The sequence below is a fragment of the Branchiostoma belcheri genome, unplaced genomic scaffold (assembly GCF_001625305.1).
Source record: "Branchiostoma belcheri isolate BF01 breed outbred unplaced genomic scaffold, Haploidv18h27 scaffold178, whole genome shotgun sequence".
NCBI lineage: Eukaryota > Metazoa > Chordata > Leptocardii > Amphioxiformes > Branchiostomatidae > Branchiostoma > Branchiostoma belcheri.
The window spans coordinates 104,617-128,413 of NW_017803246.1; the positions used below are offsets into that span (position 1 = coordinate 104,617).

At 42.9% G+C, this 23,797-nt stretch overlaps 2 protein-coding genes across 2 annotated transcripts in view; both read left to right on the top strand.

Annotated features, from left to right (window-relative positions):
• Window positions 1-19,211, top strand: part of LOC109467184 — a 41,471-nt gene extending 22,260 nt beyond the window's left edge. Inside the window, 9 exon segments of the mRNA XM_019765126.1 lie at window positions 1,369-1,617; window positions 2,060-2,329; window positions 2,468-2,737; window positions 3,360-3,455; window positions 3,825-4,516; window positions 4,518-4,585; window positions 4,587-6,246; window positions 18,315-18,727; window positions 19,111-19,211. Of these exon segments, the coding sequence (XP_019620685.1) occupies window positions 1,369-1,617; window positions 2,060-2,329; window positions 2,468-2,737; window positions 3,360-3,455; window positions 3,825-4,516; window positions 4,518-4,585; window positions 4,587-6,246; window positions 18,315-18,727; window positions 19,111-19,174 (3,782 nt within the window). The 3' untranslated portion in view covers window positions 19,175-19,211.
• LOC109467201 (3-keto-steroid reductase-like) lies at window positions 6,564-9,484 on the top strand. Its single transcript, XM_019765146.1, has 4 exons — window positions 6,564-6,644; window positions 7,083-7,191; window positions 8,085-8,143; window positions 8,407-9,484. Exons 2-4 carry the CDS (start codon window positions 7,096-7,098, stop codon window positions 8,555-8,557), a joined length of 306 nt encoding a protein of 101 aa, XP_019620705.1. The 5' UTR covers window positions 6,564-6,644; window positions 7,083-7,095; the 3' UTR covers window positions 8,558-9,484.
• Window positions 19,212-23,797: the final 4,586 nt, after the last annotated feature.

A 23,797-nucleotide genomic window follows, 5' to 3' on the forward strand; every position in this document is an offset into this window, starting at 1 on the left:
TCTTTCACTTGAAAGCACCCCCACTGTCGAATAAACTGTTCCTAGTTCCAAGATGGCGAAAAGAGGAAGTAAGTAAAAAGTTCCTGAAAGTCGGTTCCAAAAGTTGAAGGAAGTTTTCTGGGGACATCCATGAAGAAAGTAAGTACAGATCCCGTCTGTCGACTGTTCAGTGTTTCAGGATCCACCAGATATGTGTGATTTGTCGGCAATATCGTGTCGAGAAGAGAGATCAGAACACAAAACTGCTGAGTTCTACGGTACTTTACGGTCGTAACTTTTCTTTGTTTGCTATCTAGATTTGCGGTAAATTTAGGATGAACAATCAGTCAAAAACAAAGTTACCCATGAGTTTTTAAATCTAGCAAACTCAAGTTCAACTACAAAGCTCTATTTTCCTACAAATCACCGGAAGGGACGAAACCAAAAGGTTGAAAAGAACTACTGTACTAACAGTTTTGGCGCCGCGCCCCCCCCCCCCAAAAAAAATATGATGAGACCATCTCACACGCTCGGGTAACGTAACTAACGTTATTTTTGTTCTGAGATTAAACGATACTGAAACAGAAATTATCTCCACCTGATTATAAATGATAAGTACTAAAAAATCAGGTATTTACCCCATCACTATGGAAACTATGGCCAAGTCCTAATTTGCATACTATATCTTGTGTATACTGTAAATCCATTTCATAATATGTGGTTAGAAATTACTGGTACATCAATTGATACTTAAGCTACAAGATATTGTTTCACACACACTGTTAGGCTGTCCCAGGTGTTGTTACCACATACCTGACACACACCTGTCCCAGGTGTTGTTACCACATACCTGACACACACCTGTCCCAGGTGTTGTTACCACATACCTGACACACACCTGTCTGTTCCAGGTGTTGTTACCACATACCTGACACACACCTGTCTGTTCCAGGTGTTCCTATAATGATGTAGCTGACACCTGTGTGAGTCATGGCTGAGGGCCAGGGGGCGGCTGGGTGCTCAGGTGAAACTTTATCCATATGCTTTTTTAATCACACAACAATAAGCTTTAGCGAGTTGGTGTCAGCCTCTAAAATCTAGCCAAACACCTGAAACCTTGGACACCTGCAATTACTACAAATATTGCAGTCGTAACACTCGCCCGCCTTACCATTAACTCATTTTCCTTGTTGAAAAATGTAACAAATGGGGAGATCCTTCCTGCTTACAGATGGAGTCCAGATGTTTTCTTAGTAGCTCTAAGTTAACTGCCGTTCTTAATGTTTGGTGCTTTAAAAATTATTAACAAATGCCACTAAAGTATCATACTTCATAGTACATAATACTGGTTATATTCATGTCGTCATGAAATGCCCTTAAACGTTACAGTTGATGTGCAGAAATATTTTGACAAAGTCATCAATGGCGTCAGCTACAAGTGGGACGACCTGGCCCGGAAGTTAGGGTTCAACAGGAACGAAATAAAAGGAATCAGGACAGATGAGCGTGATCAAGACCACAGGTGCAGAGAAGTGCTGGACAGGTGGAGAAACAGGGAGGGAAGGAAGGCTACTCTACAGGTTCTGAAGCAGGCACTCATCGACATTGGTGAACAGTGGACTGCAGAGAGTTTAGAAAGTACTTTTAACTTTTCTTATTATAATAGACTCAGATTCTCAATAACATGTCCATGAAATTATGTAATTTTTAAACCATTAGTTTGGTTTAAACGGATAATTTTATGAACTGATGTTGTCTGTAAGAACAACTCAATTCAGACTATCGTCTGCCAGTTGTTTGAATAAAGATTGATTTATTGATTGATTGATTGATTATACAATTTTCTGAGATGTTTAACGCTGTTACGTTTAGTTGCTTAAAATGAAAGTTTCCCCAATAACATCTCTAGCTTGATGTTATCCTTGAACCAATTCTGTTTTACGATACTAAAACGCCTGTGTAAGATGAAGATATATTTAGAGTGAGAGACAATTGTGCTTGCCCCTTGCCTCCTGCATCTCTCAGTAGGCAATGGGAACGGTGAAAACATAATAACTGTCCTCTCATACATTATTTGCAGCTGTAGCCCAGCCTGGCCCCATCACCATTGCTGAAGTAACAGAAAACAGCATCAGGGTCACCTGGACAGAAGCAGCTGGCCCCAAAGACAGCTACAGGATCAGCATCACTCCTACTGATGGTGTCACCGCTCCTAGTGCAAGTGTGAACCCTGGAGACCCACTGGAACACACCTTCACTGGTCTGACAGCAGGAACTGAGTACACCGTCAGTGTTGTAACTGTCGGTTGTGGGGTGAGCAGTGTGGCAAGAACAAAGATACAGAGGACAAGTGAGCACCCTGTATTGTACATGGCTAGATTCATAGATGCTGGATGATTTTTACAGCTAAATTATTCTTTCGATATCAGACAGTGCCACTCAAGTTTTAATGATGCTGAAATGTTACTGATCATTACAATGCCTCCAGCTGTAGCCCAGCCTGGCCCCATCACCATTGCTGAAGTAACAGTAAACAGCATCAGGATCACCTGGACAGAAGCAGCTGGCCCCAAAGACAGCTACAACATCAGCATCAGTCCTGTCACTGGTGTCACTAACTCCACCGGAAGTGTGAACCCCAGAAACCCACTGGAACACATCTTCAGCACTTTGACAGCAGGAACTGAGTACACCATCAGTGTTGTTACTGTCTGTGGTGGGGTGAACAGTGTGGCAAGAACAGAGACACAGAGGACAAGTGAGTACCCTGCATTCTACTAATGTACTTTGATAAATGTATTGGATATATGCAGTATTACGATCTTTAAAGGCCCTCTCACACTTATCCCAAATTAGCAGGAGTCAAGTAGAACCAGGCAGGTTGGGGAATTGGGGGAGTGAGCCGGAATGCCGTCTGAATGAAAATTTCTTGTACATGTATAATGATGGCCAATTGAAGTGCATGCTTCAAACTATAGGGTTTGATGCGGTTCAAACTATAGTGGCCATCACTGCCTATAATTCATCAATAAGGCTCAAGGACTTTGTGGGACCTTGGGAATTTGTCTGACTCGATAACTGCTGTAGCTGCCTGTGGAATTTGCAACTATAAGTGATGAATTTCACAGCCGCTGGGGGTAAGATTTGGACATTATGCCCAACCCCTCATCCTGATAGATGGAGACATAATGCTTTTCTTCATGTTAAAATGCTCCAACTTGAAACTTCATCAGTCAGTTACAAACATCAGGAAATGTGGGAATGACATATTCAGCATAACCCCTTTGTCCTGTCAAAACTACTGTACACGTGATAGCAGTGTCACTGCATAAGCTGAGTTGACATCATTACTGATACCTGAATCCACCTCTCTGAGACAGGTTCACCCAAACCATCTAGTAGCCAGCGGAAAAGGAAGAGAAAGAGACGATTTACAGTGAAGAAAAAAGCAAAAGCAACTCCTTCCAGACAGTCAGGTGAGAGGTTTATTCTATGTACTAGTATGGTAAAATAGTCTTATAGTCATAATGCCCTCCAATAAGTTGGGACTGACCTCCTATATCTCAGCAACATTAAACCAAGTCGGACCAAAATGATGTAAGAAATATGTAGTAGTGAGCTCCTAGACTATTAAGTTCCTACCGTAATATCTTCCTTTTTATTTTAGTCTTCTACCATCACTTTGGAGTAGTAAGAGTAGTCCTGGTGAGCTTAATAAGCAACAAGTACTGAGTGCAAGCTGGCAGTTTTTTCTCTGATATTTGTAATGATTTGTGATTCAATGATAAGTTTTGTTTCCACTAAGATGAGGTTTTAAAGCTTACAACAGTTTATTTCTATTCCAGATTTGTTCCAGAAGTCTGTGAAGAGGCGCTATGAGTTGAAACTGACTCACTTCAAGCCTCTGATCTGGAATGACAACTTCACACTTAGCCTCAGCGACATCTTCACCCAGTTAGAGTTGATACCAACAAGTGAAAGAAACTTTAAAACATCTGAGAAACAGAAATGGTCAGAATCAATGAGGAAAGAACAAAGAAAAGAACTTAAGTCATTAGACGACTTGTTCAGTCAAGATGTCACAGGACTGTCCACAGCACCAAGGTGCATTCTGATTGAGGGTGAAGCTGGAGGGGGGAAGACAACGTTTCTGTCCAAAGAAGCCCTAGATGCCGTCTCACAGAAAACAGAGCTGGGCAGACGGCACGACATTGTCCTGTTGATCCGACTCCGGGAGGTGAGAGAGGGGGAGACCATAGAGGAGATGGTGTGGGACCAGTGTGTTGATGAAACAACTGAAGGTATTGAAGCACAGTCCATTAGAACAATCCTACAGAGGAACAAGTCCCGTGTGCTCTTCCTCCTAGATGGGTATGATGAGCTGCGGCCTGAGGCCAGGGCAGCTGGGCAGGCCATTCCCAAACTGCTGTCTGGCAAGATGTACCCCAACAGCACGATTGTGATCACCTCCCGACCCTCAGCAGGAGTGCAGCAGTACACCCGGCCAGACTGTCACGTACACATCATGGGCTTCTCCCGGTAGACATGTGGAGAAATACATGCAGCAGTATTTCACTGTTGTTGGGAAGCAAGAACTGACAGAGACACTTGCTCTACATGTCAACAGTAATGTAACTTTTGAACACTTTAATCTATACACCAATGTTCCTGATGTTTGTGTGTCTGCTGTGGGAGGAGGACCAAGAGATGGTGTCTACTGGAACAATGATGGGGCTGTACGACAACCTGCTGACATGTCTGGTCAGAAAGTGCTGTAAGCGGGAAGGAGTGGACATGCCAACAGAAGGGCTGCCTACAGAGGTTGCTGAGTCATTACTGCAGCTCGGCAAGCTTTCACTAGAGGCACTGCTGAGGAATGAGACCCTGCTTGACGTTACAGAAGTAAAGAGAGAAAAGGTTAATTGGGAGTTACTGTTAAAGCTGGGTGTGGTCTCCTTGGAGGTTTCTTCCTCTAAACTGCATCCTAGGAAACAGCTGAACATTTCACACAAGACCATGCAAGAGTTCCTGGCTGGACGATATGTAGCTGATGCTCAAGTGAAGCAAGACATTGTTGAGCTGCTGCAGCTCACCTCCATAAGCAAGACACTTGAACTCAGTAACCTGCTTCAGTTCACATGTGGCTGTGACTCACAGGCAGCACAAGCTGTGATGGAGGAACTAAGCAGGCTCAGCAACAGAGAGTTCGCACACTTACTACCAGAACAGTTTCAAATATCAAATGTGCCAATGGATCAAAACATGGCAAAGTCCTGCCAAACCTACAGAAGGTTTGTAAACTTGTGCCTGAACATCCTTAATGAGAGACAAGAACCAGAAGTGCTTCAGAGTATCAGTCAAGCCCTGCCAATAGTCATGCTGAACAGCTCCATTAACAGTAGAGAAGCCACAGGTCTGAAGTATTACATACAAAATCTTCATTCAGCAAACCTGCCAGACAGGCTCATACTTAAGATTAGTAGACGCACTAGTACTGGCAGGAGAGACACAGTTCAGTACCTACAGCAGTGTTTTACAACTTCACTCCCTGGACTTAGATTAGACTTGAAACTATCAGGACAGTTTATGTCACCCAATCTGACAGCCAGGCTGGTTTCAGTTCTGAAGAATGTTCCCTGTCTGAGGGCGCTGCATCTGTCACGCACAGACCTAACACCATCATCACTCCAGTCACTTGTGCAGGGGTTCAGACACATGTCTCTGTTAGAGGAGCTGGATCTTTCTTGGAACCCTGACCTTGGTGATGCTGGAATGGAAGTCCTACAGGTTGGGCTGTCCAGTGTTCCACACCTGGCTGTACTCCGTCTTGGAGGGATAATGTATGGAGTCAGCATGACATTTGTGGGCATGTCATCCCTGGCTCCCTACATGCACCACCTGGTGGGACTGAGAGAACTGGATATAAGTTGGAATAAGATCGGTGACACTGGGCTGGAATCTCTCACCACCGTCCTCCACGCCTTCACTGCCATGCAGGTGTTGGACCTGGAGAGGACCGGTATCAGCCCCACAGGCATGCGCACACTGGTCCCTGTACTGTGTAAGTTAACCAGACTGATCAAACTGGACATTAGTGCTAATGACATAGGAGACCCCGGGCTGGAATGCCTGCTGGCTGCTATCCTCCACCACCTCACAGCCATGAAGGTGTTGGGTCTCAGAGAGACAGGTATCTGTGACAGGGGAATATCATCCCTGATCAAAGCTCTGCCTCACCTGGTGCAATTACAGGTGTTGAATGTGAGCTTGAATGACATAGGAGACACTGGTGCAAACACTCTGCCAGCCCAGCAGTTTGGACATAGAACAAAACCCACCTAGGTGACAAGAGTTTGACCACAGCCCCTCACTATAACACCACACTACAGGAGCTGTACATCGGGTGGAATAGTGGAGTAACAGGAGCCGGACTGGGGAGGGTCGCACAGCTCATCAGCACACTGCCCGCACTGACCAGGCTGGACATGTCTGGTCACCGGGACACACCTGCACACCTGTCTGACACCGCTGCCATGGATCTGGCCAAGGCTCTACCCAGACTCCCTGCCCTGGAGCAGCTGAACCTGTATAACATCTCCATGGAGCCTGCAGGGTTCCAGGCTGTGGTGCAGGCTGCTGAGGAACACCCAACACTGGAGGAGCTGTTGTGAGTTATTTTGGTTATCCTATAGACATGCTCTACTCCTGGCTATCTTTAAGGACTCAAATGAGATAAATAAGTATATGTATTAGAATTCCAAGTGATGAGATGTGTGATTTGACTTTTGCTTTATATATAATTACATCCAAAACTGCACTACATGTATTTGCACAGTCAAAATTTAATACATTACCTAATGTAACGTTAACGTTACCTAATAGATATACCTGTTCTAGTACATATACTTCTACATGTATAAGGAATGTACCAATTACATGTATACAGTGTAAGTGTCATTAACTAATTAATGGCACCAAATGGTATATGAATCTCATGTTCATCAGTAGTTTTACTCCCACATTCTGTTGTTTACTAGTAGCTATGGCAATATGATGTGATTTGATGGAAGTAAGCATCTCTGTTTTTTCCATTTTCCATATACAGGTACTCTGGGGATGGAGTTCCTGAGGGAGCGGACACCACAGCCAGCTGTCTGGTGCTCGCCTGAGTTCCCAACATGGCGACCTGCTCTGTACATTTCCTCAGCTCAGGTCAGTATACTTCTATAATGTATTGAAATTTGTGAGGTTATAGTTATGCCAACATGTTGGGGACATTAATATAAAGCAGTTACTGATTTGATTTCATAACAAAGAATACAATGTACATTTAGCACACTACATATTTTGCTTTTTTTAAGATTATAAGACTTAAACAGTAAGACAAGATACATCACAAACTACAAGCAGTTGGAGACACTGCACCAAAAGCCTTGATTAGCAAAGAGATGAACAACAACCACAAAATATCTCAGCTTTCTTGTGTTCTAACTGAAATGCAAAGATAAGCCACACAAGATGCTACACAGCCAGACCTAGAGTGCTGTTTTAACATATGTGTTCTAAATGATGATGATTTTTAAATGCTGATTAAATTTTTAATCTACAGTATTGTAATGATGTTTGTATGTTAATAACTGTAAAACGTCAATACAATTCAGACGTGCCCGAAGCATTTCGGTACGTCTGCCATGTTGATGTTTAATAAAGATTTGATTTGATTTGATTTGTGCTAACATAATCTTTGAGAGAGAAGGATGCCTTAACTATAGTATAATACTATTAATGCTAAAGCACCAGTCATCTTCGGCGACGAAGGACTACCAAGAATAAAGCACCAGTGCAGTAGTAATACAATTGGCAGAGAACCACTTGCAATGATTGATGCTGAACTAGAGTTCTTAACATTATTTTGCACGTCTGTAGTGTATAAGGCACAGGAGGAACTAAGGTCTAAGTAAGTGTTTTAGTACTTTTATTATATGTGTACAATATTTTAGTTCCTTGGAGTTTAACCTGTATAAATTACTGTATACTTCCAGAAGCTGTGTTCCCTACAGATGTGGCTGTCCCAACAGGTGTGCTAACAGGTGTGTTTGTTCCAGGTGTGGCTGTCCCGACAGGTGCCCTCCAGTCTGGACCCCCTGTGTAAGTACACCAGCAGGTGTAAGGTGTGGGGGACCACAGGTGTGCTAACAGGTGTGTTTGTTCCAGGTGTTGCTGTCCCGACAGGTGCCCTCCAGTCTGGACCCCCTGTGTAAGTACACCAGTAGGTGTAAGGTGTGGTGGACCACAGGTGTGCTAACAGGTGTGTTTGTTGCAGGTGTGGCTGTCCCGACAGGTGTGCTAACAGGTGTGTTTGTTCCAGGTGTGGCTGTCCCGACAAGTGCCCTCCAGTCTGGACCCCCTGTGTAAGTACACCAGCAGGTGTAAGGTGTGGGGGACGGCCTACGTGGACAGGGAGAAACTGGACATCGACCTGCCGACAGCCGAGCAGTTCTACCAGAAACTCCTGCAGCTAGAAAACCACTTCAGGGAGAAGTACAGGGAGGTCAGGTCAAAGATCAGGGGTAAATGACAGCTGAACTAGGTCAGAGGTCAAGTTAGTCTTCTCAGGAGTGTATTTGTTACCTTTGGTTGAACTGTGTCCTATCATGAATGTAACATTTTACAGAAGTATGACACAAGAAAAGAGATCAGATGGGCAAATACCCAGAACAATTTAGGACAAGACTTTCAGTTCTGAACATCCATAACTTACTGTGGACCAATTAGATGAATAATGTTAAATAATTTCAAAAAACAAGTTTGTTGAGTATTAAATGAACAGTCTGAGAATTAGCTTTGATATCCATAAATAGGTTTAAATGAATATTTCACCTCAAGGCACTGGTGTTCACAAGAATAACTGAATTCTCTGTAAGAACTTAACACGGAATTGTGAAAGACGTTCATAGTATGCCAAAAGTCAGTCCCCAAAGGAATTTTATTTTGTATCCAGGCAATACGGTATGTTCCTCCACTGGAGTGCCACAATAATTCTTCTGTCACATGATGCTTTTTACAGATCGTTCCACTTTCTTAACATTACAGGAGTATCAATAAATTGTATGTATTACTAATTAAATAAAACTTCAAGCCAATCACATAGTTTAGTGTCTTGTAAACTGTAACAAAATGCACATACCATACTTAACTTTAACAACTTTTGTTTGTATCACTTTAAGCTCAGTTTTATTCACTAAGTATACAAGTACCTACATTCTATATAAGATCACCCCCTATTGTAAAATACACTCTTCCAAGGCCAAAATGGTGGTAGGCAGAATGAAAGTCGATTCCAAAAGTAGAAGGAAGTTTTCTGGGGACGTCCATGAAGAAAGTTAGTACAGATCCGGGCAATTTTTAAAACAAATTGTACTGTCTGTCTTCTGTAACTTTACTTAGCTAGTGCATCAATTTCAGAAGACACGGAATTTAAGACCCCCCCCCATCCGTAGGTGGTTTCATGTATGCATGTCCAAACAGGAACACTAAAGCATGGAATGAAAGTTTAACACGCTCTTTACAATCGTAATAATTGTAATTTCATTTTGGGCTTTGGTTTCATGCAAACTTTGATATCATAATTTATAATGAAATGTGGAAACTTCTTCCATTTTAAGACTCTTGAGTAGGAAAAGTCCTCAGATATGAATAGATGTATTCTCAACTAGAGTTCCCCGATCTCATACCTTCGCCAAATGATGTGAATCTTTTAGACTGACAAATTATAGATTATTCCCCCTGATTATGCCAATAGGATCCTCATTTTGATGAATTATATCAATTTATCACATTCTCAACCAAACGACTGTCTTATGTTAACAAACAATGCCATTCTAGCATTCTCATGAATTATGCAAATGAGGTCCTGATTTGAATACATTATGTTTAATGATGCTTACCTTCACTGAACTTTCAAATACCACAAGTATGAAATTCCAGGCAGTTATCATTGCAGAATTATAACATTTCTCATTAATTATGCAAAATTAGGTCCTCATTTACATATTAATCAATATCTGCCTGTGTTTCTCTCGTTCTCAATTACCAATCTCACAAGCTTCAATAGTCCTGAAAACATAACCTTCTTGGCGAAGGTAACTAACCGACGTTGTTGACAACAGGCCAGCACACTGCACTGGTGTTTGCTGCAGGCTTTATTTGCTGTTTTCACGTCGCAATTATCTCATCAAAGGCAACAATCTTGTCAGCGTTCACTTTTTTGGAGAGTGAAAAAGTTAGAACAGCCTAGAACAGCCTAGAATGTATAGTTTACCAACATCTTCAAGCAAAATAAGGTCCGCGGAGTCTTGTGTAAATTATTCAGAACGTCATGAAAGCCTTGACCTCAAGGTCATCAGTAGTGCCAGGTGTGAATATAATTGGGATCAGAGGTCAGCTTGAAAGCGCTGAAAGAAAACGATGGTTATCAGTTGAAAAGCCTGGCATGTAAGAAGTTAGATAAATGACACCACAGGTTAAGGAATATCTGAGGGGGGGAAGTGACGAAGAGAGAGGAATCAGTGAATTTTGATCACATTCAGCAATGTTTAAACCGGGAAAACAGGATGAAAATATTAGGGTTATTTTTTTCTCTTGCAAAAATTAGATTTTTTGTGTTTGAAGCTTCCAAACAATGTTAGATAGTCTTACTATCAAGTTTACTTTACACACGGTAAATTCAGGCTACAGACATGTAGGTGGTGAGATTTGCATACTTGATCAGCGAGATTCGAGGTTGTTGGGCAACTTTCTGGGCGTAGACATTCTGAGCAGCAGCTACTAATTAAAAGTACAGAACCCACGACTGTCCCAACGAAGACTTCGGAAAAAGGTCTGTCAGATTTTCATAACTCTATATTAGTGTGCTGTAGCGGTTAGCAATTCTTCTGGACAGGGGGGACAAGGGTTTGAATCCTGTCCTCTTGTCCCTGACTAGCTGGCTGCAAGGAAATGATTATGTCATGTAGTGTGCATTGTGCTTGTTGAAAAGGGCAGACATGATTTTCCAGCACATTAAATCTGTGTAAGCTGTTAACTCACACAGCCTGTGCCCTTTACTCTGATCAGTGTGGAGAATATCTTGTTCTGTAAGCTAAATAACTAGGTTGATATGTTCTAAGTGACACCCACTACTAACCTTGGGTAATGCTAATATTGGGACTAAGTGAGAGAGTAGCCTTGACCGTAGGTTACTCTCTCAGTACATAGTACAGGTTGAAAGTTTTAGAGTTCAAGTTGAGTTACAGTAATTTTCCACCTAAAAGGTAGCATATTATGAATTCTAGTGTGTCCTTTCTTAATAAGCTGTAGTTTTTAATTGAAGAACTTTTTCTGTTGGAACCAAATTCCTGGCATTCTAACTAAGACTAGTAAGAGTGAGTGTGTGCAATCAATGCTGGTCTCCACCGAGAAGGAAGTGCTTAATTTTGGGCCCAGTAACATTTGTTGTGCAACAGATTTACTGCAAATTCAGGGGTGGTGGATGCCATGGTCGCCTCCTATAAGCTGTGTTGAATTAATGTAGCTGTGGAGAAGCCGCATTGAAGAAGAAAATTCTATCTTGTTAGCACAAACTTTCCTGTTCAAAACACCTACTTGAAGGCCCCCTTTGTTTTGCTGAAATGGTTGTAACTGAAATAATCAGCTACTGTTGTAATTAGAGTTGAAGCACCCTGTTCATTTTTTGTCGTAAAGAAAACCACAGATGAAAAGTTTGGAATGTTTTTTAACAATGGAAATCCTCTCTTCCAGTTGTACCTCACCTGTGTGCGTTCCTGTGTGGGGGGTGGGGAGAAGACTGACCGTGCCTGGGTGGTACGGGGGAGAGACACGGCTACTCCTGCTGCACCACCGGTTCCCTATACTTCCCTGGTGACCTAGAAAGGAGTTCCAATATACTTCCCACCTAGAAAGGAGCTACTCAACCCTTTCCTCGAGTACATGTATGTAATCAAACAAGATTTCTACTGCTGTGTTGGTAGAATCTATAGTTGTAGAGTTCAAGCTTTGTTTCAACACAAGAAGGGAGTCACCATAAATTTGGAGGAAACTAGAAATTGCAGCTAAGTTACTATTGGGGGACAAACAACCTCTGGCCGGCCGAACATTCCAGAGCCCATCCCCGTACATGTAGGTATGGTAACCAGGCTACTTAGTTTGTTGTGTTGGAACAAAGCAATAAAACAGTTCTATTAGAGTGATGATTTCCAAATCATTCTCTGTAAAAACTTTACTGTTTTTGGACCGGTTGTGTGAGAGTGAGTGAGTGAGTGAGTGAGTGAGTGAGTGAGTGAGTGAGTGAGTGAGTGAGAGTAAGTGTGAGTGAGAGTGAGTGAGTGTGAGTGAGTGAGTGAGTGAGTGAGTGAGTGCGAGTGAGTGAGTGTGAGTTGGTGTGAGTGTGAGTGGGTGAGAGTGTGAGTGAGTGAATATGAGTGAGTGTGAGTGAGTGAGAGTGAGTGAGTGTGAGAGTGGGTGAGTGAGTGGGTGTGAGTGAGTGCGTGAAAGAGTGAGTGAGTGAATGAGAGTGGGTGAGTGAGAGTGTGTGAGTGTGAGTGAGTGAGTGAGTGAGTTTCACCTCTCACCAGGAAATTTACTAGCTCTGATGCATAAGAGCTAGTAAAATTGTTTTCAACTCAAAAGCCGGCAGACTTCGTGTTCCATACGGGTTCTGGAAAAGATTTCAGGTAAAAGGACAAAGATCACAAAGGTCAACATTCGCGACTCTGATTGTGCAATTCTTGTCATGATGCTCTAGACGGTAGTTATGAGGTTTTAAACAGAAAACGTCAAAAAGAAGTCTGAAATTTTACCGCTTTCCCCCTAATTTAAAAAATGCACAACTGTAGAAATGAATTATGGTTCCCTGTTGTCTTTAATGTGTAGCTTTTGTTTCATTTTATGCGAGTTTTAGTGTCCTGGGTTTAGCAATACATTTTCTGGGCGTGCGGAAATTGCACGCTGTGCGTGGGTGGGAGGGGGGCATTACGTACGCATGATTTGACCGAGCTGCTTTTTCTGTGTAATATTGAATATTTTCCCACTATTCGTATATAGTGAAGCAGTATTCTATTATTTGAAATGTGTAATTCATCCCTAAAGTGTCAAACATCATGTTTGTTCATTCACACACTGTGTGTAACAGCCATGATACCCAAATACATTTTGTAAAGTTAATGTACAATGTCATCATACATGGCAAACATATTTGTAAACATAACTGTTAGTTGGAAACAAATAATTACCATATTTGGCATAAATAATTATTTGAGAAAAGCAGGTTGTTTCCAGGTCTGCTTGTATGTAGATGTTACTAATGTGACAACCTTGTGCAGAGGAGGTGAATAGTATGTAAATCAGGACCTTGTTTACAGAATTGTAAGTACACCTCCCTAGTGTGACTTGTGACTAATAAGGCTGTAGTTCCTGGAACTGGGGATACCACATACGTCAGACACACACCTGTCTGTTCCAGGTGTTGTTATCACATACCTGACACACACCTGTCTGTTCCAGGTGTTGTTACCACATACCTGACACACACCTGTCTGTCCCAGGTGTTGTTACCACATACCTGACACACACCTGTCTGTTCCAGGTGTTGTTACCACATACCTGACACACACCTGTCTGTTCCAGGTGTTGTTACCACATACCTGACACACACCTGTCTGTCCCAGGTGTTGTTACCACATACCTGACACACACCTGTCTGTTTCAGGTGTTGTTACCACATACCTGACACACACCTGTCTGTCCCAGGTGTTGTTATCACATACCTGACACACACCTGTCTGTCCCAGGTGTTGTTACCACATACCTGACACACACCTATCTGTTCCAGGTGTTGTTACCACATACCTGACACACACCTGTCTGTTCCAGGTGTTGTTACCACATACCTGACACACGCCTGTCTGTTCCAGGTGTTGTTACCACATACCTGACACACATCTGTCTGTTCCAGGTGTTGTTACTGCATACCTGACACACACCTGTCTGTTCCAGGTGTTGTTACCACATACCTGACACACACCTGTCTGTTCCAGGTGTTGTTACTGCATACCTGACACACACCTGTCTGTTCCAGGTGTTGTTACCACATACCTGACACACACCTGTTTGTTCCAGGTGTTGTTACCACATACCTAACACACACCTGTCTGTTCCAGGTGTTCCTATAATGCTGATGTAGCTGACACCTGTGTGAGTCATGGCTGAGGGCCAGGGGGCGGCTGGGCGCTCAGGTGAAACTGCAGGTGAGAAAAATCACAATGTTCTGAAGGTAAAATACAGGTGCCAGTTAAGATAGCATAACCTCTCATCCTGATAAATAATTGTGCACATCATGACAGCAGTGCCCATGACTGCAGAAGCTGAGTTGACATCATTACTGATACCTGAATCCACCTCTCTGAGACAGGTTCACCCCAAACCTCTAGCAGCCAGCTGAAGAGGAAGAGGGAGGATGGAGAAGAGTTTCCAGGGAAGAAGAAACCAGCTGCTTGTAGAGAGGAAGGTGAGAGGTTATATAGCATAGAGTTCTGTATAAAGATAAGCCTGTGATCATGAGTAAAGATATATGTGTTGGTAAAACATTACATGTGAAATCACATCCTAAGAATTGGAAGTCTTTTCAGTTATGTAAGATTTTGTTGCACTGCCTTTGAATATGGTATAATGTAGCTGTACAATGTAGGCGCTTGGTTACCAGTAGGTAATGGTATCTCTGGAGAGTTAAGTAAACAAGATCAGTAACCTCTTTTCATTACTTTCCAGGTGTTCGTAGGTACTTCTATTACACCAAAGAAAAGGTGAGCTCAGACTGGAAGGACGTGGCCTTCCATCTTGGGTTTGAACAACCAGACATCGACAACATCGAAGGGAGAAACCGGGATGACAAGTCTCGCTGTATGGACCTGTTGGAGGAATGGCTGAAGGGTAACGGAGAGAGAGCCACCATAGAGGTCCTGATGGAGGCTCTGTCTGAGGCAAACCTACAGAGTGTTGTGGATGGTCTCCAAGGTAAGAAATGCTTGTATTCTTAGACCACTTTCTACTTTGAACTCTCCATGATATGATTATTAATGTTACCCCTTTTTTTGTCCATATCATGCTGATGACAGTAATTTTTTTATCTACTGACTAATGTTGTTACATTGTACCTTCTTTTAAAAAACTGTTTCTTGTTACTTGCTTAGACTCTTTTGTTAACACTTTGGAAGTTGTTGAATAGGACTGGCAAAAGAAATGACAGTCTAAGGGATTTTAAAGAATCAAATCAGTGTGATATGTGAAAGAAACCAAAAGTCTTCTGGTCTGTAATTCCCAAATTCCTAAGTTTGATCTTTAGAAATTAGAGAAAACATTTTATAAAAAGATTATTGAGAATGTTGTCCTACATTTTTCTTATGATATTTCAGAAAAATGGTGTATATGAAATTATAACCCTGCTTTGTCCACTTCCAGAAGTTCCAGTTCCAGTTGGAGCTGCAGGAACAGAGTCTTCTTCAGTGACAGGTGTCAATCAGACAGGTATCAACATTCAAATCAGAAATGAGAGGAGATCTCTTCTAAGTTTACTTAACATGCATTTCCTCCCTCAGAGGGATCCTGGGCCCTACTAGGGTTTGGGTTGGCGTTAGGAAGAGCATCCAGCCGTAAAAATCTTGCTTCAAAAAAGACTTGTACCTGGTGCAAGCACGTCTAACCCCCGGTTGGGGAAAAATGACGTTAAATTCGGTTTTTAAAAAAATATTGTTTAGGGAAACAGTTTATTTAATAAAAGATTATTGAGACCTGGTTCATAAGAAAACCTTGTTCAAGCTGATAAGAATTTTTCTCAGATATATGTGTTGCTGTCTTGCATAAGTCACATTTTTCTCTTAGATTAATTTTGTTTTTAAGTTTTACAACACTCACTGTGTCTTTCTATTCCAGATTTGTTCCAGAAGTCTGTGAAGAAGTACTATGAGTTGAAACTGACTCACTTCAAGCCTCTGATCTGGAATGACAACTTCACACTTAGCCTCAGTGACATCTTCACCCAGTTAGAGTTAATACAAACACTAACAGGAAAACAAAGAAAAGAACTTAAGTCAATAGACGACTTGTTCAACCCAGATGTCACAGGACTGTCCACAGCACCAAGGTGCATTCTGATTGAGGGTGAAGCTGGAGGGGGGAAGACAACGTTTCTGTCCAAAGAAGCCCTAGATGCCGTCTCACAGAAAACAGAGCTGGGCAGACGACACGACATCGTCCTGTTGATCCGACTCCGGGAGGTGAGAGAGGGGGAGACCATAGAGGAGATGGTGTGGGACCAGTGTGTTCCTGAAAGAAAAGATCTTAATGTAAAATACATTGAAGCAATCCTTGAGAGAAACGAGTCCCATGTGCTCTTCCTCCTAGATGGGTATGATGAGCTGCGGCCTGAGGCCAGGGCAGCCAGGCAGGCCATTCCCAAACTGCTGTCTGGCAAGATGTACCCCAACAGCACGATTGTGATCACCTCCCGACCCTCAGCAGGAGTGCAGCAGTACACCCGGCCAGACTGTCACGTACACATCATGGGCTTCTCCCGTAGACATGTGGAGAAATACATGCAGCAGTATTTCACTGTTGTTGGGAAGCAAGAACTGACAGAGACACTTGCTCTACATGTCAACAGTAATGAACTTTTGAACACTTTAATCTATACACCAATGTTCCTGATGTTTGTGTGTCTGCTGTGGGAGGAGGACCAAGAGATGGTGTCTACTGGAACAATGATGGGGCTGTACGACAACCTGCTGACATGTCTGGTCAGAAAGTGCTGTGAGCGGGAAGGAGTGGACATGCCAACAGAAGGGCTGCCTACAGAGGTTGCTGAGTCATTACTGCAGCTCGGCAAGCTTGCACTAGAGGCACTGCTGAGGAATGAGACCCTGCTTGACCTTACAGAAGTAAAGAGAGAAAAGGTTAATTGGGAGTTACTGTTAAAGTTGGGTGTGGTATCCTTGGAGGTTTCTTCCTCTAAATTGCATCCTAGGAAACAGCTGAACTTTTCACACAAGACCATGCAAGAGTTCCTGGCCGGACAATATGTAGCTCATGCTCAAGTGAAGCAAGACATTGTTGAGCTGCTGCAGCTCACCTCCATAAGCAAGGCACTAGAACTCAGTAACCTGCTTCAGTTCACATGTGGCTGTGACTCACGGGCAGCACAAGCTGTGATGGAGGAACTAAGCAAGCTCAGCTGCAAGGAGTTTTCACATTTACAACCAGATGACTTTCAGGAGATGTCCTGTCTACCTGTAAAGCCAGATGTGAAGAAATCAGTTGAAACTTACAAGAGTTTCATGTTGCTCTGCCTGAATATCCTGAATGAGAGAAAGGAGCTGGGTGTACTGCAGGCTGTCAGCAGAGCCCTGCCAGTTATCATATTGGACCTCCATATACACAATAAACAACATGCTGCTCACCAGTATTACTTGGAAAACATCCAGTCATCACATCTCCCTGATAGAATGATGCTAGATTCATCTCAAGTTGATTCATCAGAAGCTGTTCATGGCCTGGAACAGATTTTCACCTCACGTGTTCCCGGCCTGCAGTTAGACCTAAGACTGGACCATGTAACATTTAACTCACCTGATCTGACAGCTAGGCTGGTTTCAGTTCTGAAGAATGTTCCCTGTCTGAGGGAGCTGGGTCTGTCATGGACAAAACTAACACCATCATCACTCCAGCCACTTGTGCAGGAGTTCAGACACATGTCTCTGTTAGAGGAGCTGGATCTTTCTGTGAACCCTGCCCTTGGTGATGCTGGGATGGAAGTCCTACAGGTTGGGCTGTCCAGTGTTCCACACCTGGCTGTACTCCATCTCAGGTTTGTCAACATGACAGCTGTGGGCATGTCATCCCTGGCTCCCTACATGCGCCACCTAGTGGGACTGAGAGAACTGGATATACGTGATGATGTGATTGGTGACACTGGGCTGGAATCTCTCACCACCGTCCTCCACACCTTCACTGCCATGCAGGTGTTGGGCCTGGAAAGTACCGGTATCAGCCCCACAGGCATGCGCACACTGGTCCCTGCACTGTGTAAGTTAACCAGACTGATCAAACTGGACATTAGTGGTAATGACATAGGAGACCCCGGGCTGGAATGCCTGGCTGCTATCCTCCACCACCTCACAGCCATGAAGGTGTTGTTTCTCAGTGAGACAGGTATCAGTGACAGGGGAATATCATCCCTGATCAAAGCTCTGCCTCACCTGGTGCAATTACAGGTGTTGGATGTGAAGTGGAATAACATAGGAGACTCAGGGATTGTCTCACTGGTGCAAACACTCTGCCAGCCCAGCAGTTTGGACATGGAACAAAACCCACCTGGTGACAAGAGTCTGACCACAGCCCCTCACTATAACACCACACTACAGGAGCTGGACATCAGGGAGAATAGGGGAGTAACAGGAGCCGGACTGGGGAGGGTCGCACAGGTCATCAGCACACTGCCAGCACTGACCAGGCTGAACATGTCTGGTGACAGGCTCACACCTGCACACCTGTCTGACGCCGCTGCCATGGATCTGGCCAAGGCTCTACTCAGACTCCCTGCCCTGGAGCAGCTGGACCTGCGGTACATCTCCATGGAGCCTGCAGGGTTCCAGGCTGTGGTGCAGGCTGCTGAGGAACACTCAACACTGGAGAGGCTGAGGTGAGTTATATTGGTTATCCTATAGGCAAAATTGCTGTTCCCCAGGGTACCTTAAAGGGACAACAGGGTAACAGGTGTTAGAAATCTGAGTGATGAGGATTTGACTTTTTCTGTACATTGAAGACTGCACTAGATGTGTTTGCACAGTCAAATTGTAATAAATGCACCTAATAGATACACACCTGTTCTGGTACACATACTTCTATAAGGTACATGTATGTACCAATTATACATGTAAGTGTGCATTAACCTACAGGACATTAAATTGTGAATCTCTTGTTTGTCAGTAGATCTATTCCCATATTCTGTTATTTAAGTTATAATGACAATATGATGTTGATTGTTGTAACTAAGCAACTCTGTTTTCCATTTTTCATATACAGCTACTCTAGGAGTCTAGTTCCTGAGGGAGCGGACACCACAGCCAGCTGCCTGAAGCTGGAGTGAGTTCCCAACATGGCGACCTGTTCTGTACATTTCCTTAGCTCAGGTCAGTATACAGTACTGTATTAAAAATTATATAGTTATAATTATCTACTCATTACAACATGTTGGGGAGTCTGGGGATATTGATATAATAGAGCTAATTTTGTTTCTATTCAGGATGGTAAGAGCTGCTAAAAATACTACATAAAACGTTTGTTGTATTAATGTATGATCGTGTAATATTTCTGGAACAGCATATTTATACAGTATATTGTACATTTATTATATTGTTTCAGGCAACACCAGCTCAGAGGGATATGAAGCAAACAAACCAGTTTTAGTGCCAAATTCACTCAGGTTAAGGGCATTGACAGAGATGATCTATGAAATGTTTAACTTTGTAATTACATGTAGTTTGTGGGGACAATTTTTGTGAAGAACTTTGACCATTCCAGATTAAGCTGAAGTATCCAATGTGAATAAGGTAGAAATATTGTAATCTTAGCTGTATCAGTCACTGTGTGGATTTTGTTTTCTTTGTAACAAAAGGTAACAACAAAGAACCCACAGATTTACCTACCTAAATGCAATGTAATGCTGTATATATGTACGTATATGTATATGTATATGTATATGTATATACACTGTTATATGTATTTGTGTCAAGATTATGACATTGTAATCTTTGCTCTGTTTGTATATATTGGATTCTTTTTGTAATTTTTGTGTAAATGAGAAAATTATTCATCCTGTATTTCATGAAGTTCATAGAACAGGAATAAAGTCATCTCATCATTGTACACCTGGTGTTGTGGGGTAAGTTTGTACAGTTGTGCCTTTTTTTTTTCAAGGAATATCATGTTTTGTGTGTGTTTGTGTGTGTGTGTGTGTGTGTGTGTGTGCCAGTGTGTGTGTTTGTGTGTGAGTGTGCACGCGTGTCTGTGCCTGTGTGTATGTGTGCCTGTATGTATAATATGTGTGAGTACCTTTATGTGTGTGTGTGTGTGTGTGTGTGTGTGTGTGTGTGCCAGTGCACAAATACACACAGACACATCCACACAAACTCGAACACATGTACTCAGACACACCCACATTTAAATGTGCCTTTTCCAAGACCACCTGACTGGTAAGAGACTGACCTCAGAACCTCTCACACAAGCCAAAGCCCCAAACCTCTGCTTGGAGAGAATCTTTTATACTTCAAAAGAGAGAGACAAAGAGGGGGGTGGGTGGAAACCTATGGTGAAACTCCCCTGGCAAACTATCATCACTATTTGGCTAAATCTATTTTTAGCAGTGTAGTTAGTCTGGTGGAGACTTCCATAGGCCTGCTTGTCAACCTCAGCACTTTTCAAACTTCATAACCCGACTGCAAAACACATGGTTACTACTTCAGAAACTGTCCCAGATTCCGGCATGTTGTCCGTATGTAAACCCACAGAACCACACACACAGACAGACAGACACACACACAGACAGTAAACACATGGTTACTACTTAAGGCATGTTGTCCGTATGTAAACCCACAGAACCGATGTCACGTGGAATGTGGTAATTACCGGTAGTTGACGTGTTTGTCTCTGGTCAACAAGTCCGACGCTTCCTGTCCCAACATGAAACTTAAAACATCCTCAATCAGAGACCGGCGGACAGGTAGTACTTTGTACAGGTGTGACCTGATGCGTGTGTGTGTGTAGGTATGCACGTGCACGTGTCGTAATTATAGAACTATGTATATACTAGGACCATACTATTGTGTTATTGTATTTTTAATGTATGTATATATTAATGTATTATTGTACATAACTGTATATCCCACTAAGTATGTAATATGTATTCCCATGCATGTCTTACGATTTTCATCTTTTCCCTTTTCCTGGCTTCTTTGTAAGCCGAAATAAATAAATAAATAATAGAAACACCGGTACCAGTCAGCCCAGATATTAAAACCTCTACCAGACTTACTACGGTAGCTATGGGGAGGACAATTTGCCAGAAAAGTTTATATTTACCCGCGCAGAAATGCTACCCTTTAATACCAGCGGCTAATTCCCTAACCCTAATACTGCTGTATTCAGGCTACTAACCCATTACACTTGGTTTGATACTAAGTTTTTTTACGTGCCTAACTTGAGTTCGCAGTCACTTTGTGTCCTTTCATTTGTATTTTGTTACCGTTTTCTGACTAAAATAATGATACTGCCCTGCCAATTTGACACAAGTTGTAGCCACCGAAAAATCTGTTTGGAGATTAGCCGGTGACCAGGTTAGAGCCGGCGGCGGGTGTTTAAAGTCTGTTTCCCGCCGCTGACGAGGGTCTTACCAGGCTTCCCGGTCGCCTAGCAACGCAGACGACATTTGGACACGGACTGGCAGACAGGCACAGTCGGCAGTGTGCTGAGAGGAGTGCAGACAGGCCACGGAGGTAAGGACGGTCACTAACGGCTACTTGGAACAACCTTCTTTAATTAAGGTGACAGCTTTTTTGCTCCTTACATAATCTTAAGTAAAGTTAAGACGGGCCCTGTACGCTTAGTAGGCCGCCGCAAGCGTCTTCCGGGTCTACCGGAGCCTTGGTGCTTTCTCGCGCGGAAAGTGGTCTCTACTGGTCGGAGCAGTCTTTTGGGTCGCCCCTTTCAACATAACAGAAGAACGTTTCTGTACTAGACGCGATTAAGATACGACATATGATCTCTTAGCTTGTTCCAATACAATTCACGAAGACTGCCCAAATACTTCCAAGAAGTCTGAACTTGATATCTTAAAAGATTCCTTTCAGTTCTTCCTTGTCTAGATCTTCTTTGTCGCCCGCTTCATAATTATAACAGAAGAAAGTTTCTGTACTAGTCCTATTAAAATACGCCATACAAGCTGTCCCAATACAATTCACGATGGCCCAAAATACATCCCGGAAGTTTTAAATCTCATCTTTAAAGATTTCTTCCTGTTTTTTCTTGTCCAGATCTGTCACTCCAAGACAGTCCCGTGATTGACGATGTCTTACCTGCCCTTTGACACCTGTAGAGATAACACTATCTGGACTAAAAACCAATTGACCAAAATACGAGCGAGTTATTTACCTGCAGGGCAAACGAAACCTTTACCGGTCGGCTGACTTCTGTCGCAAAAATCAAACCTTTCCTCACTTGTCCGATTTTTCACCATTCATTCAGAAAACTCGGTTTAAAGTCCCTGTCACACATTCAGGACCTTTCCACGATTTTGCTCACTACCAGTCCCAAAACCATTATTAAGTCTATAGTGGCTATACAGATACAGAATACAGAAGTCAGCACTGCGTTCGAACTAGCCTGAAATTTAGCTCTGGTTCCCTCTAGATCACATCCAAGCAGAATATAACTTTGCCAACTTTTTTTTTAACTTCTCATAGTCGCAGGCGACTTTTAAGACTAGTAAGGCAACCTTAGTGCTGTCAAACTCCCAGCCACAGTAGACCTTGGTCCTCGGCATTGTTAAGACCGTCGATTGTTGATATTATGTGGGGCAGGTTTTAACAAAGGTCTCTGATTCGCGTCCGGCTTTTAAAAATAAATGTTGTCGCCGCTGGACCGGGGTCGGTAAAATACGGGTAACAATAGAACCTGACAGGTAACAATAGAGACAGGACAGGTGTGCCTGGGGCAGGTGAGTTTACCTGCTACCTGTCCGCCTTCTATGGCACCTGTGCCTACGGCAGCGAAAGTGCCATCAGTACTAGTGCACCAGTAGAAAAATGAATCATGAATAGACGGTCATTATAGAAGAAGTTGAACACTGCCTTAGATCAGAACACTTTATATTAGCCTAGTATAGTACCCTTGTGTGTTCCTTATGTATGTTTTCTACATACGTCTGTTATGTGTCTGTTAAGTCTTGACCTGTACCTAGCCCGTCGTGGCATGGATGTACAATAAAGGTATTTCATTATACAGTGTCGGTGGGGGAGGGGGGCGGTGGTTTATTTTTAGGCACTAAGTAGATTAAGGAAGTCAATGGAAGGGGAGAGTAAATTGCTACAGGTAAGTAGCGAGCAAACTGATGTAAGAACTGTGATGGGGGTCAGGCGGGGTGACGTGTTGCCACTTAGCAGTTTCCCAGGGACGGTTATACAAACGTCGGACGGGTTTTGTGTACAACAAATTGGACTAAGGCCACGGCAAGTAAATTTTCTGGATGACATCCTCCGCAGACTCCAAATCTAATGCGAGCGGGCGAAAAAAAACAAGGCGGGCCGAAATAAACAAGGTTCCTACATTTTAGAATTTTGACTCAGTCATTCTACAAATGGTTTTGATTCAGTGGAACATCACATATATACAGCCAGCATCACATATCACTGCATCAAAGTAAGAAAAAAACATTAAATCAGAGCCTTTTCTTGTCTCCTCTCTTCATAGATATCTGCCATCCACCTTCCGGTATGGCAACAGACATCTTTGCGTCGGGCGGGTTTTGTGTACAACAAATTGGACTAACTATGTTAGAAGAGTGTTTTGTGTGGAGGCGGTCGCACGGAGTTTAAAATACGTCTCCCGGGAGAGTTAAGTCTCCGGCAGACTAATTAAAAACTCTGGCTGAAAAAAATAGTACAAGTAGAATTTAGCCAAATGGTGGGAATGATTTGCTAATGGCGTTTGGCCGCCA